Raw genomic sequence first — 14,846 nt, 5'->3', positions numbered from 1 at the left:
AATTTTCAAAATAACATAAAAATATTTTTAAATTGTAGGACTATTAAAGATAAAAAAATACTATGTAAATATATCAACAAAGTATAGAATTACACATTGTCATAAGATCATAAAAAAAAATGCAGCTTAGCCCAGAGGTGGGCTGCCTCTCCCCTATGACTAGGGGTGCAAATTGAAACAGGAATCATTTACTTGGACAGATTTATTATGACCAAACTACCGGGTGTAAACCGAGAACGCGTCAGACTCAGACCCGTTAAAACCTATTTATATTTTGGACGAGATTGTAATTTGAAAAAATTAACACACCAAGCTGGTCTGGCCCATCATATTGATATTAATAATTAAATTTGTATATTTATATATTAAATATCTATTAGCATTGTTGACTTTTTTTTTTTTTTTTTGGCAAAAGTAACTCATTCATTGAATCAAATCAGAAGAGATAATTCCCTGCAACCAAATCGGAGCAGAAAATGACACAAACTCACTAGCATTAGACAGAGGCATGCCATGCAATAGCATGGCCCCCCCTGTTCGCTAGACGCGGAAAAAATGACACTGTAAAATCGTGTCGACTACTTAAGAAAAGCTTACAGTCTTGAATAATTGAACCAAAAACAGAATAATCTAAAGCATCAGATTTAATGCAACAAACCACAAGCATGAATCACTTTCAAAACAAACATTAATACAATTCAGATAAACACACCAAAACAAAGCTTCGCAAAGGGCTAGCGCCTCAACCTCCTTGATGTCGTCGATGAACGGGAGCAGACGGCTTCGACATGCCATAAAAGATCCGTCGGAGGAGCGGAGTAAGACCCCTACCGCGCTGCGGGCCTCAATGCTGAAAAATGCCACATCACAGTTACATTTCAAAGCATTGTTGACTTGTTAGCTCCAATGGAATGGAGAAGTATATATTTGGGAACAAAGAAAGAAAGGAGGGCTAATCTTTGTTTTTCCAATTGTGCCTTGACTTTGTTGAGTAGTAGTGATTTAAATAATTAATGACTTTGTTTTTCATATGTACCTTAATGAGCAAGTGAATTTGTTCATTCACCGTTAGATATAGGTTTATTAAATCTAAGCTTCAGGATGCTTTGAATTTCCACCTTACGATTCTAATAAGCCTAGATCTAACGGTGAATGAGCAAATTCTACGTGTTCATTAAGGTGCATGTGATCAAGACTGTAAGCTCAAATAGATGCTTAATGACAATTTTTGTAGCAAATTTCCTTATCCAATTTTAATTTGCTTATTACATTGCATCTGTTTTTTTATAAACTAATACTGTATGTGTGCAATTAAGTAGAGTTTTGAGAAATGGGAAGAATTGTGTCACAGATGGGATTTGCATTTATATAATAGAAAAATTGCTACTCTAATCACTTAAACCAAAACCTGTATTACCACTCTAATCACATCTCATTTATAAATCTATTTTGTTTTAAATTAAACTAACTGAGTGTCTCAAAAAAAAAAAAAAATATTAAAAATTAAACTAAATGGTAAGTAAAACCTAGTTATAAACAGAATTAACCAAATTTCATAAATAAGAACTAGTGGTTCCTGCTTTTCTTAAGTTCATCAATAAGAGCACTAACATCAGAATAGGACGATCCACCTTCTTCGCAAGCATTCTTAGCCATTTCACCAAGTTCCTTCGCTTTCTTCCGCATCTCTTCAGCTTCTTCACCTTCCATAATCATATTCACAGCATTCTTCAAAATTTCACTCTTGATATTAGCTCTTCCAATTTGTGTCCATTCTTCAACACCAACGGATACGCCAATTTTTAGAACTTGCGTCAACAATCTCTCGTTATAAAATTGTTCGTCACCAATAGGCCAAGTAACCATTGGTAATGCAGCCGCTATTGCTTCGAGTGTCCAATTCCATCCGCAATGACTCACAAATCCTCCTACTGCTTCATGTTCAAGTATCACAACTTGTGGTGCCCATCCTCGAATTACCAGTCCTTTTCCTTCTATTCTCTCTTCAAATCCTTCAGGCAACCAATCTTCTTCTTCTTCATTGTCGTCTCTGGTTCGCCTTATCACCGACCAGATAAAGTCCTTCCCGGATGATTCGAGTCCGATTGCAATCTCCTTCAGCTGAGCTGTACTGAGCTCAGTTATGCTACCAAAGGATATGTAAACAACAGAATTCGGTTTCTTCGAGTTGAGCCATTTTAGGCATTCATGTTCGTCCTTTGATGCTTCGATTCCTCGTCTCGATTTCTCTTCAACACCTCTGTTGCAGAGTGAAACCGGACCGATAATCCAAGCTCTCGTTCCTAAAATGTTTTTGTAAAGATCAGCATAAGCAGGTTCAAGCTCGTAGAAACTATTGACGATTACTCCGAAACTCGTCATCTCTGCTTTTCTCCCTCCCTCAAACAGTTTCACTGTCTCGCTTGGATAAGGATAAGCCGGCAATTGCTTTCCGGTTATCGTTATTTCATCGGGGAGATCAGGGATGATAAACGGCGTCGGATCTGAGGTAACATTGGGTCGCTTCCAGTAAATGTTCTGCTCAACGGAAAACCGAGCGCACATAGCCAATAGACCATTTCCATGGAAAACAACCCTTGGAATCCCGAATTTGGAAGCGGAATCAGTAGCCCAAGGAAAAAACTGATCGGCGACGACAAGATCTGGACGGAGTTGTTCCAGAAGGTTCTCCAGAGGATGTTGAAGCAAGGTTGTAGCGAAGGAAAATCTGTCGAAAACCTCCTAACCTAACTTTCTCTCAACGATGAAATCGAGATGCTCGCAGCCTTCTGGTAAACCGGCCTCGGAAGTCGGAAATTGAAGCAATTGAATATTAATTTCGGTGTCCGATTTGGATTTATTGATTTGGCGGGAAACAAGAGGCTCGTTGAGAGGAGTGGTAAGAATGGTGGTTTTGAGGTTTCTGGAAGAGAATAGCTTGGCAATGTCTAACATTGGAATGGTGTGGCCATGAGCCATGTATGGGAACAGGAGAACATGGAGCTTAGGAACGGATTCAGTAGGCATGATTGAATCTGAAATCTGAATAAAAAAAAAAAAAGACGAAGCAATCAAAGATTTATGGTATAATACCCATTTAGGTCCTTAAAGTAAGATTTCAAAATTAATTAAGACCTTAAATTATTAAAATCATCCATTACATCTCTGAATTAAGCAAAAATCATCAATTGACGCGTAATAAAAAAAATAATTCAGTTGAATAGTTTTAGACCATATTCACCAAACTCATTTTGAACCACCATTCTTTATTTTAGTATCAATTGATGATTTTTATATAGTTGAAGGATTTAATTGATTATTTTCATATTTTAAGGTACTTTTAGTTTTAGTTTTGGAGAACAAAAATGATAAATGCCAGGATTTATTTACAAAGGATAAGAAGTAGAAGAAGACAGAGTAGAGAGTAGGGCTTATATTGTAACTCTGATAAACAAAATTACAACTTTCTCTCCACGCAATCCGTACATCTCTGGCGTTATCAGAATACGGATGAAATTGTGACTCATAATTTAGAAAAATTATAGGCTTAATACATCATTTGCCCCCTGAACTTGTCCAACAAGCTTAATTGGTCCCCTGAACTTTCAAAGTGTCCCAATAGCTCCCTGAACTTACATAAAATGTCCAGTTAACCCCCTGAACTTGCGTAAAATGTAATCATTTGATCACTCGGTCGCAAAAAAGTAAGTTAAATGCGGAATATGTATTGTACGAGTCTTAAAAAAAATAAAACGATCAAAATCGAGGTATGCAGTTCTAATATTAGAGAAGACAAGTTATATAGTTGAGCAAGTAATAACTTCATTTTTAATTTAATTTTTAATTATGTAATAACATTTTAAGACTCGTATAATACATATTCCGCATTTAACTTACTTTTTTGCGACCGAGTGATCAAATGATTACATTTTACGCAAGTTCAGGGGGCTAACTAAATCTTTTTTTGCAAGTTCATGGAGCTATCGGGACGCTTTGAAAGTTCAGGGGGCCAATCAAGCTTTTTGGGCAAGTTCAGGGGCAAATGATGTATTAAGCCAAAATTATATATGTATTCCCTGACTTGGTATGAAATTGTGACTCGTAATTTTGAAAAACTATATATGAAATTGTGACTCATTTTCTAAGTGTTCCCTCTAAATTTTAATTTAATACTATATTTTTTTTTAGTATTATGATCATTAAATTTTAATACTAAGGTTTTAAAATAACCGTTGACATCTCAAAATGAAAACATTCAACAATTAGAAATACATTTAATATAAAACCATATTTTTTTATTTTTTAAAATCAAAATTTATGGAGCGTTCTACCTCTAAAATTAATTTTAATATTATGGAATGATGTAAATGGTGAAATTTGGATTTATATCTACTTTTCTGCAGATTTCGATTTAATAAATATATGTTTCATTATTGTTTTGTGTTCTTTTATTCCTTTATGACTCTTTTTTATTTTTGCTTTATGTAGTCATTTTAGTCTCTTTGTAATTCGCGTAAGGTTTGATTCTTTACCGTTGTTTTTTTTGTTATACTTGTGTTTTAATCTAATGAGGTTATAAGCATTTTCATTAAAAAAAAAAGTAGTTCACTGATCTCTCAACATCGTTAACTAATTAATTAGATCTTCGACCTACTTTAATAATTATTTAGTTATCTAATTTTTTTAAATCATTAATTACATTCTCAACATATTTTGAAAATACCAATTACATCTCTTCCTGGATTGAAATAAAATTTTGGTCAATTTTATTATATTTTAGTTCGAATTTATTAAATATTTTATGATATTTTTAGTTTCAATTATCCGTTCAATTATTTTGGTAGGAATAAAGTGTCAAAATATCCCTAACATTAATAACTGATAAAAAAAAAATTGTTCACTTGTAACAATCCATTTTTTTCTATTTATATACATGTTTGTATTCTTTTACTATTAACACTAAAATGACACACATGGAAATGATAACATTAGTTGCTAAAAAAAAAGATAATTTGATGAATTATTTTTTAAATTGACCAATATTATATCGATATTATATTACTCTATCATTTTAGATGTTGTAGATAAAATTGTTTTTGAATTTTTCACCTTATTTTTTTTTATCAGTTTATAATTAATATTTTTAGTCTCAGTTATGAAATTATTGGGTTTTAAATTGAAATTAGCCCCTAATCTATATCTTAAAATGCAATTAGACACTCATATTTTAAGATTCTTGCAGATATATGGATAATGCAAATATAGCAAACATGATTTTGGAGAGATGAGAGAATTACATGAGGACCAGATAGATATTTGGTTTTGGTACCGGAGATGGAGGAGAAAGTGTTGAGCCATGGAATGAGGAACTGACTACTTCCTTCACCAAATCTGTGGAATAAAACCGGCCGTTGGCCTCCATGGACGACGGTGTAATGAGAGGAATTCAAAGCGGCGGCGCCAAATCTGAAAGCGGCGCGTGCAACATTGGAATTGCTTGCCATGATGTTAGATGATTTGATTTGTAAGGAGGGAGATATAAGGAAGTGTTAATCTTGGGTTTATGTTAAACCTTTTTTTTTTTTTTTTGGTTGATGTTAGATGATGCATGCATATGTGACAAACACATTATTTCATCCATGTGTAAGGTTAAACCCAAAAAAAAAAAAAAAAAAGGTTAGGAATTCATGTACTTCCTAATATTTATTCATTTATTTAGTTACACATGTCACATGGATGAGTATAACATATCGGTCCAATATTATGTAGATATTATTCGTTTTGATTCAAATTTAATATATTGGGCTTCAAGGGCGGAGTCAGAGAAAGTGGGAAGGATCTATCGACCTTTTGAACCCATCGGAAAACCCAAAATAAGAGTTCTCTTTCCTAACTCCGTCGAGAGCTGTCATATCCAACCATGGTAAAAAGTTTTTTTTATCAGCAATAAATGGAAGGATTAATTGTCCATTGATATAAGGTGGTTTAGATTTTATGGTTCTTGAAAATTAGGTAAAAAAAATGATGATTTAGTAAAATCTTTCAACTTTACACCAACTCTCTACTGATAGATATAGTTTATGTAAAGTATAACTAAATTTATACAAAATTATTATTTTTTGTTAAAATATTACTAAATTCTCAGAAAATCAAGTTTTACATAAAGTATTTGCCTTTTACGAAAAATCAGCTAGTATTATTTGCTAAATAAATAAAATATAAATTAATTAACAAATAAAATTATATTTTATTAATATTTTAATGAAAAATAATTACTTTACTTAAAAGTGTACTAATGTTGCAGAAATTTGTAAATATTTTATACATGTTATGTAAAGTAGTGTTAATTTACGTAAAGTGGATCTTAATTTTATTTATTGAAATACGGACTTAGCCTAATGGAAATCCCAACCAGGTTGGTACCCCCGAGAAGGCAAAGATCCAAGATATATAAAGGAAAGAGATGAAAAAAATATGAATCCAATACAAAGAATGTTTTAAGAAAATCTAAACATATCCCTACCAAGGTCATTATCTCTAACTAAAAGGGAGCAGTAGTCCGGAAGGGTATTCCACATTTGTAAATCTGAAGCCATACGTTCGTAATTAGCAAGAGCGCCCGCCACTTGATTTTCTTCACGAAACACATGAGAGACAACCACGTGTATATGCATCATTGAATCTAAACAATTTAACCAGTCCACTCGCATTGTCTAGGGAATGATCTGCGCACGGGTACGGAAAATTCGAATAACGTAAATCGAGTCACATTCAATCCAGAGACGAGTCCAACCACGTGACCTCGCAATCGAAACTGCAAAAATAGCAGCTTGCAACAGAATGCCATACCGATCCTTTGCTGATTCTATCAGATCTACGAATAGCATACCAAAGAAAGCGTAATGCCTCATGAATGTTTGGAGGCTTGCTCTAAAAAATAGCAACATTTCTTACATTATATAAAATTGTAATTTTATGAAAAAGAAATCTCCAACTTCGCAAAAAAATATGAGATTTACATAAAATCTTTAAAATTTACGTCAATCATCAATTAATAGACATAGTTTATGTAAAGTAAGACTGAATTTACGTAAAATTGTTATTTTTTTCTAAAATATTACTAAATTCCCCAAAAATCTTGTTTCACATAAAATATTTGTCTTTTACGAAATAATTTAGTGTTATTTACTAAATTTATAAATAAAATATAAACTAATTAACAATTAAAATTATATTTTATATTTTATATTTTATATTAATATTTTAACAAAAAAAATAATTACTTAAAATTGTACAAATATTACGGAAATCTGTAATGGTTTTATGAATTTTATGTAAAGTAGTATCAATTTACGTAGAGTTGTTTGATAGATAGAAATGTATTTTACTTTGTGTTACTTTAATTTTTTTTATTAGATGGTAACGTTTTATTAAAGATTAACTTTTAATATAATTTTATTCTATTATAATTTAATGGGTTAATTACAAATAACTACCTTGTGGTTTGGCCGATTTGCGATGTGGTATCTGTGGTATTTTTTTTTGCAAACACCTCCATGTGGTTGTCGCCGTTATACAAATCGAGGAGACGACATAAAATCTGTTAAAAAAGCTGACGTGGCACAGGGGCAACTTAGAAAATTCGATTTTTTATTTTTTTATAATTTTTTCTTCCTCTCTCCTCCTTCTTTCTCCTTCTTCATTGTCCCTTCTTCTTCTTCTTCTTCTCCTCCTCTCTATTTTCTTTTTTATTTAAATCCTAAAATTTTCAGAATTCTGGAAATTCCAGAATTAAAATCCATAATTAAAAAAAAGAAAAAAATGAAGAAGAAGAAGAAGAAACGTGGAAGAAGAAGAAGAAATGGGGAAGAAGAAGAGAAGAAAGGAAGAAGAAGAAGAGAAAGGAAGAAGAAGAAGATGAAGAAGGAGAAGTGGGCATGGTGAAATTGAGAAGAAGAAGAAGAAGAAGAAGAAGAAGAAGAAGAAGAAGAAGAAGAAGAAGAAGAAGAAGAAGAAGAAGAAGAAGAGTCAACCAAAAAGTTAAAAAAAGGTCAAAAATATTTGTTTCCGAAATTGCCCCTATGATTTAACAGTCAATCTGTCGTTTCCTTGATTTTGTTAACGCCGACAACCACAGGGAGGTGTTTGCAAAAAAAAAAAAAAATACCACAGGTACCACATCGCAAATCGGCCAAACCACAGGATAGTTATTTATAATTAACCCTAATTTAATTTACCACGTATACTATTGACTATTTAAAACAAAGTAAACATAGAATAATATTTTCTAACCATCTTATTTTATCATATACTAATATTATATTCCTATATTTAGCTCAACATTACGTAAATTAACATCACTTTATGTAAAATATATAAAACCATTATAAATTTCTGTAACTTTGTACAAGTATACGTAAAGTAATTATTTTTCGTTAAAATATTAATAAAAAATAATTTTATTTGTTAATCAATTCATATTTTATTTATAAGTTTGGTAAATAACAATAAATAAAACTATCCAATTTTATTATATCCAATATCATATCTTTATGTTTAGCCGAACTTTGAGTTAATACGTACAGTTGCCTCTTGAATTTGTCTAAAAATGTTGACTGGCTACCTAAATTTATTTAAAGTGTCATTAAATCTATAAAAATATATAAAATAAAAATTTAATTTGTTTTAAAGACTTAAATAACGAATTAAGCTTTTACTTTTTAAGTTTCGAATTTTTTTTACGTTTTTAGACAAATTGCAATATAGATTACTTTAAACAAGTTCACGAGGCAAATGGATTACTAAAAGCAAATTCAGAAGATCAATATGTCATTTTAAATAAATTCAAGGGTTAATTACAAATAATTACCCTGTGGTTTGGCCGATTTGCGATGTGGTACCTGTGGTTTTTTTTTTTTTACAAACACAACCTTATGGTTGCAAAATTTTACATGTTTTTTTTACTTTGCCAAATTTGGCCGATAACAACTTCGAAATGAAAATTTTCAAGAATTAAACTTGTTTGGTATCATATTTACTATGGAACCATATTCTTAATTTTTCAAAATCATCATTTTTGGAGTTTTCTCTCTCTAAACATTATTTTTCTCTCTCATAAAAAAACAACACCTAAATGACCTCAAACCTAAAAAGTTGAAGAATTAAAGTTGCTTAAAATATCATTTAGCTCTTGAAAATTTTCATTTCGAAGTCGTTATCGGCCAAATTTAGCAAAGTAAAAAAACATGTAAAATTTTGCAACCATAGGGTTGTGTTTGCAAAAAAAAAAAATAGCACAGGTACCACATCGCAAATCGGCCAAACCACAGCGTAGTTATTTGTAATTAACCCTAAATTCAATTGGGTAATAAATTATTGGCTTAATACATCATTTGCTCCCTGAACTTATCCAAAAAGCTTGATTGGCCCCCTGAACTTTCCAATTTTATTATATCCAATATTATATCTTTATGTTTAGCTGAACTTTGAGTTAATACGTCAGTTTCCTCTTGAATTTGTCTAAAAATGTTGACTGGCTACCTAAATTTGTTTAAAGTGTCATTAAATCTATAAAAAATATATAAAATAAAAAGTTAATTTGTTTTAAAGACTTAAAATAACGAATTAAGCTTTTACTTTTTAAGTTTCAAATTTTTTTACGTTTTTAGACAAATTGCAATGTAGATTACTTTAAACAAGTTCATGAGAAGATCAATATGTCATTTTAAATAAATTCAAGGGTTAATTACAAATAACTACCCTGTGGTTTGGCCGATTTGCGATGTGGTACATGTGGTATTTTTTTTTGCAAACACAACCTTATGGTTGCAAAATTTTACATGTTTTTTTTACTTTGCCAAATTTGGCCGATAACAACTTCGAAATGAAAATTTTCAAGAATTAAACTTGTTTGGTATCATATTTACTATGGAACCATATTCTTAATTTTTCAAAATCATCATTTTTGGAGTTTTCTCTCTCTAAACATTATTTTTCTCTCTCATAAAAAACAACACCTAAATGACCTCAAACCTAAAAAGTTGAAGAATTAAAGTTACTTAAAATATCATTTAGCTCTTGAAAATTTTCATTTCGAAGTCGTTATCGGCCAAATTTAGCAAAGTAAAAAAACATGTAAAATTTTGTAACGATAGGATTGTGTTTGCAAAAAAAAATAGCACATGTACCACATCGCAAATCGACCAAACCACAGCGTAGTTATTTGTAATTAACCCTAAATTCATTTGGGTAATAAATTATTGGCTTAATACATCATTTGCTCCCTGAACTTATCCAAAAAGTTTGATTGGCCCCCTGAACTTTCAAAGTGTCCCGATAGCCCCCTGAACTTGCATAAAATGTTCAGTTAACCCCCTAAACTTGCATAAAATGTAATCTATTAATCACTCGGTTGAAAAAAAGTAAGTTAAATACGGAAGATATATTGCACGAGTCTTAAAAAAAGTAAAACGACTGAAATCGGAGTATACGATGCTTAGAATAGAGAAGACAAGTTGTATAGTTGAGCAAGCAATAACTTCATTTTTAATCTATTTTTGAACTATGTAATAACATTCTAATATGCGTGGAATATATTTTCCGCATTTAACTTACTTTTTTGCGATCGAGAGATCAATTGATTACATTTTACGCAAGTTCAGGGGGCTAACTGAACATTTTATACAAGTTCAGGGAGTTGTCAAGACATTTTGAAAGTTCAGGGGGCCAATCAAGTTTTTTGGACAAGTTTAGGGGCAAATGATATATTAAGCCTAAATTATTTTAAGTAAGTTGAGGGGCTAAGGTGGTGGTTGGTTACTCCTTTTCATGCTCCTTTTTACATTTTCACTTCAAAAGGGAGAGTTTTAAGCGTTTGGTTAGTGATATCCTGTTTGCCTTTTACATCTGAAAAACAGTATTAGGTGTTTGATTTTGTTTGCCTTTTACACCTGAAAAGCAGCCTTTTACAAAAGCAGAGAATATCTGTTTTTTGAAAAATCAGCTTTTTCTAACAGCAAACGGCAAAAACACTAAATAGTAGGTAAACAGTTTAGAGGGCCAAATAATGTTTTTGAACAAGTTTGATGTATCATGTATTAAGCCGCCGTTCCTTGCAAAAACACTTTTATATCTATTTTTATCCCCATCCTTGCAAAAACCGCGAAATGGCGTTTCTACTGAAAAATTCCATGTTTTCCGCTCGTTTTGGATCTCAATCTCAGGTTATTTTCATTTTTACGGAATTAATGGATAGATTGTTTTTATTTCATTTTCATATATCTCTTCTGAACTTTCTCTTCATCTAATCAACAGAAGATAAAGGATGCAGTCTCTCGTTCGCTTCGAGGTTTCCATGCCGAACCGGGGCCGCCCGAGAAATCTGTGAGTTATTGCTTTCTATGATTTCGACCTTGATTTTATCTTCTGATTCTTGAAGTTAATTAATTGCGGTTTCTTAATCGATTATTTCTTCATTCAATGACGAGTTTTATCAGAACATTTCAGTGTCTGTCCCAAAGATATTATTGTTTTGTTTTACCCGATAAATATCTGCAAGGCGGTTGTGTTTGTATTGTTTTAGTTCCTAAACCTGAATCTTTAACTTGATCAGGTTATATTCCTGATTACATACCTATTTGTAATCTATTTGCATTAGAAAAAATACTCTGAGACCCAAATCGAAATAAAGGAACGAATAATTCATGCTAGAATTTTCTTTGAACAACAATATAAGAGGCTGCTGCATTACTTTAAGATTGTGATAATTTGTGGGTAAAGGAACTTGATGTGTAAATGGGTGAGGTTTTCACACTTAACATTGCTACGTTCTTGCATTCTAGCTCTTGGCAGAAGACCCAGCTCGATTCAAATCAAATAAGGAGGGCAAATCAAATAAGAAGGGCCTTGGTGACAGCCACTACACAGACCTTTATTTTACGTTCATGCTTACTTTGGCCGTAGGTAAACTCTTGCTTTTGCTATAATTTAAACAGAATTGGCTATTAGTGTTTTTTTCCCACTCTTTCTATAGTAAAATCTTTTTCTTTATTTGTAATGTTATGCCACAAGTAGTATTAGTTTGTTTTCAGTTCAGTTGAAAACAGAAGGAACATATATAACCCTTTTAGGATGGATAGTGAACAATAAGTAAGTTGTAGGCTGCAATATTGTAGGATGTGAGTAAATTGAAGCAATTGTTGATTCTGTAGGAAAAATGTCTAATACATGTTCTTCACTTATGAGTTTCCAGAAGAAGAAAAAATGTCTACATCTTTTAAACCTTGCTCATGGAAATTTGTTGCACGAGTTTTCAAGCAAGAGGCAGAAAATTTCCGTCATCCTTCTTAAAGTAAAACCTGTTTCCTTCCTGATAAGATCAGACAGACAATAAACCTGTCAAAGGTGCCAATTATATTTGTCCTTGTCTTCTCTTGCATTTATTGTGTGCGGGTGTTGGGACATTCTTTGCAATGTAAACAACATGGTAAAGTTGAGCAGCAACAGTGAAGAGCAGCTCGTCTATTGTTTTTTCTTTCTTCATCTCTTTCTCTTAATTAATTTTTCAAAGTTTGAATGTTTAGGTCAAGTAGTATCTAAATTTGTGCCTTCATTGCCTGCCTATAGACAAGGTAGATGATTTGTTTGTGACCCAGGTTCATAATAGAGACTAGGAGCTGCACGAGTAGTATGAAAGCTAAGAGAACACACTAGATAGGAGATCTGAACAATCCTTGAATTAGTTTACATTCTTGCCTGCTGGTAGAGTTATAGACCTCAAATGCCCTCTTCCTTTTCGGTTCTTGGTTTTGTCTTTTTTTTTTTTTTTTTATTTCCATTATTTAGGCAGAATCTGAGGGGAATGAGTATAAAGGAACGAACAGAGATTAACCTGCGTGTTGAAGTTGCGTTTGCACTAAGAATTTCCACATTATTAGACGTTTGCAAAACTTGTTTGCATTGTATATGAGCTGCATATCTGAAGAGTGATAAGCTAATTTGTTATCAGTAGTATCTGAAAATTGATATCCTAATTTGCACACTTGGAAATCAATGTAATTATGACATTGCCAGAATAGTTCAATAGATACAATACAACTTGTTGAAGAGAAGACATTAGCTTGTGAATATCGTGATAACATCCATTGTATGTTTCTAAATCTTATTGTCCATCAGCATTCTTACGATTTATGTCTGTTTTAGTTGAATTACTGATGGGTCCGATCGTTGTTGGAAACAAGCAGGAGCAGTGATGATGCAGGAGGATGCTCAGAAACCAGCAGGGGAAAGTGCAGTGATGATGCAGGAGGATGCTCAGAAACCAGCAGGGGAAAGTGCATAATGGAGTTAAGGACTGTATCGTTCCATTTGATTACTCTTGATAAAGAATATATCTCTTTATGTTAGAATTTGATCTATAACACTACGTGAAAGTAAATGCTTAGAAATGGGGATGGGAATTCGTTTGCCCAGTTTGTTCATTTGGGTCCATGACTCTGTTATACAATACGTAAATGTTCTTAAAGTGAGATTTAATTTGGGTCCGTTACGCTACAAAAAAAAAAAATGCTTGATCACTTATGGACCTCAAAATTATCCGTCAGAGATATGACAGAACACCGATTAACTTTTTGATCCATAAATGTTCTTAAAGTGAGATTTAATTTGGGTCCGTTACTCTACAAAAGAATGTTTGATCACCGATGGACCTCAAAATTATCCGTGTCATGACCGACAAGTATCCCTACACATATAGAATGTCTAAATAATATGGCCAGTTTTTTTCGGCTCCATTGCTGATATATATTGTCAGAGATGAAAATTGTAGGAGATGTTATCCACAAAAGTTGTACAATGACCGACAGATTTGTATTGGTGATTAGTATGTTAAAAAAATTAGAACTTTATAAAAACAAAAATTAAAACTATTATTCATTAATCTTTACTGGTCATAATTTTCAGTAAAAAAAAATGAAAAAGTTAATAATAAATAAAGATAGAAGTTCACTCTCGTTTCATTGATCTTTACCAATTTTTACTAGTCATAAATTTTCAATAAAAAAAATTGAAAAAGAAATTAATATATAAAGGTAGAAGATGATGCGCCGATTCATAAAAGGTATTGGATAGGTATGAGATCAAAATCATTACATGTGACTGGTATGGGGACACTCTCAGTATATCCGGTATCCGTTATAATTCTTTTACATATTAAAAAATATTATTGTAAGATGTGAATTTTGAACCCAAACTTTTTTTTTTTAGTCATTGAGTAATACCACTAAACTATTTTATTCTTATTGATAATGTTCAATTTGTTCAATTTTTAAATGGATGGGTACCTCTGCCTCCAAGAAAGAACATCTGTCTAGAGACACAACGAATGTGGGCTAGCCCTGACACAATTGGTCTTAGTGACAGTTAAAGGCACTTCCACACTCAATCTGCTCTCGATTGGTTGTTCTTGGATTCATGCAACAATTTGGTCTCGATTTCAAGGAGACTTTTAGCCTCGTTGTCAAGGCCACGACGATTCACATTATTTTTTCACTATGGCTGCTCATCACTGGTCCATAAATTAGTTGGATGTTTCCATGTCTTAGGTCGACAACTCTTTGTTCACTCGCTATTCGGCTACAGATAAGATCTATATTCTTTGCTATATTGATGACATTCTTGTCACTGGTACGAGTTCAGTTCTAATAAACGATACCATTCAGGCTATCGAATCTGAATTTCCTATTCGCAATATTTGTCCGACTTCGTATTTTCTTAGCCTTGAGATAGCTCACAGTGAGCAGGACATTTACCTATCTCAAGTTAAGTATGTGTGAAAATTGACGATTGCA

The 14,846-nt window shown here is 32.3% G+C and overlaps 1 protein-coding gene and 1 pseudogene across 1 annotated transcript; one reads left to right on the top strand and one right to left on the bottom strand.

The window, feature by feature from the left end:
• Positions 1 to 1,566: 1,566 nt before the first annotated feature.
• On the bottom strand, positions 1,567 to 5,474 carry LOC136227068 (probable UDP-glucosyl transferase 73B6; annotated as a pseudogene).
• Positions 5,475 to 11,073: 5,599 nt separating this feature from the next.
• On the top strand, positions 11,074 to 13,478 carry LOC136225727 (succinate dehydrogenase subunit 7B, mitochondrial-like). The gene is made up of 4 exons (XM_066013830.1): positions 11,074 to 11,222; positions 11,314 to 11,382; positions 11,841 to 11,961; positions 13,242 to 13,478. Exons 1-4 carry the CDS (start codon positions 11,085 to 11,087, stop codon positions 13,337 to 13,339), a joined length of 426 nt encoding a protein of 141 aa, XP_065869902.1. The 5' UTR covers positions 11,074 to 11,084; the 3' UTR covers positions 13,340 to 13,478.
• Positions 13,479 to 14,846: the final 1,368 nt, after the last annotated feature.

The sequence above is a fragment of the Euphorbia lathyris genome, chromosome 4, assembly GCF_963576675.1.
Source record: "Euphorbia lathyris chromosome 4, ddEupLath1.1, whole genome shotgun sequence".
NCBI lineage: Eukaryota > Viridiplantae > Streptophyta > Magnoliopsida > Malpighiales > Euphorbiaceae > Euphorbia > Euphorbia lathyris.
This window is presented reverse-complemented; position numbering and strand designations above follow the sequence as displayed.

Excerpts from the sequence above, each read along its gene's own strand:
- LOC136225727 (XM_066013830.1), top strand. The coding sequence starts at position 11,085 with ATGTATCATGTATTAAGCCGCCGTTCCTTGCAAAAACACTTTTATATC. Across the intron at positions 11,383-11,840 it reads CGGGGCCGCCCGAGAAATCT|CTCTTGGCAGAAGACCCAGC; the intron begins GTGAGTTATTGC and ends CTTGCATTCTAG. Across the intron at positions 11,962-13,241 it reads CATGCTTACTTTGGCCGTAG|GAGCAGTGATGATGCAGGAG; the intron begins GTAAACTCTTGC and ends GGAAACAAGCAG.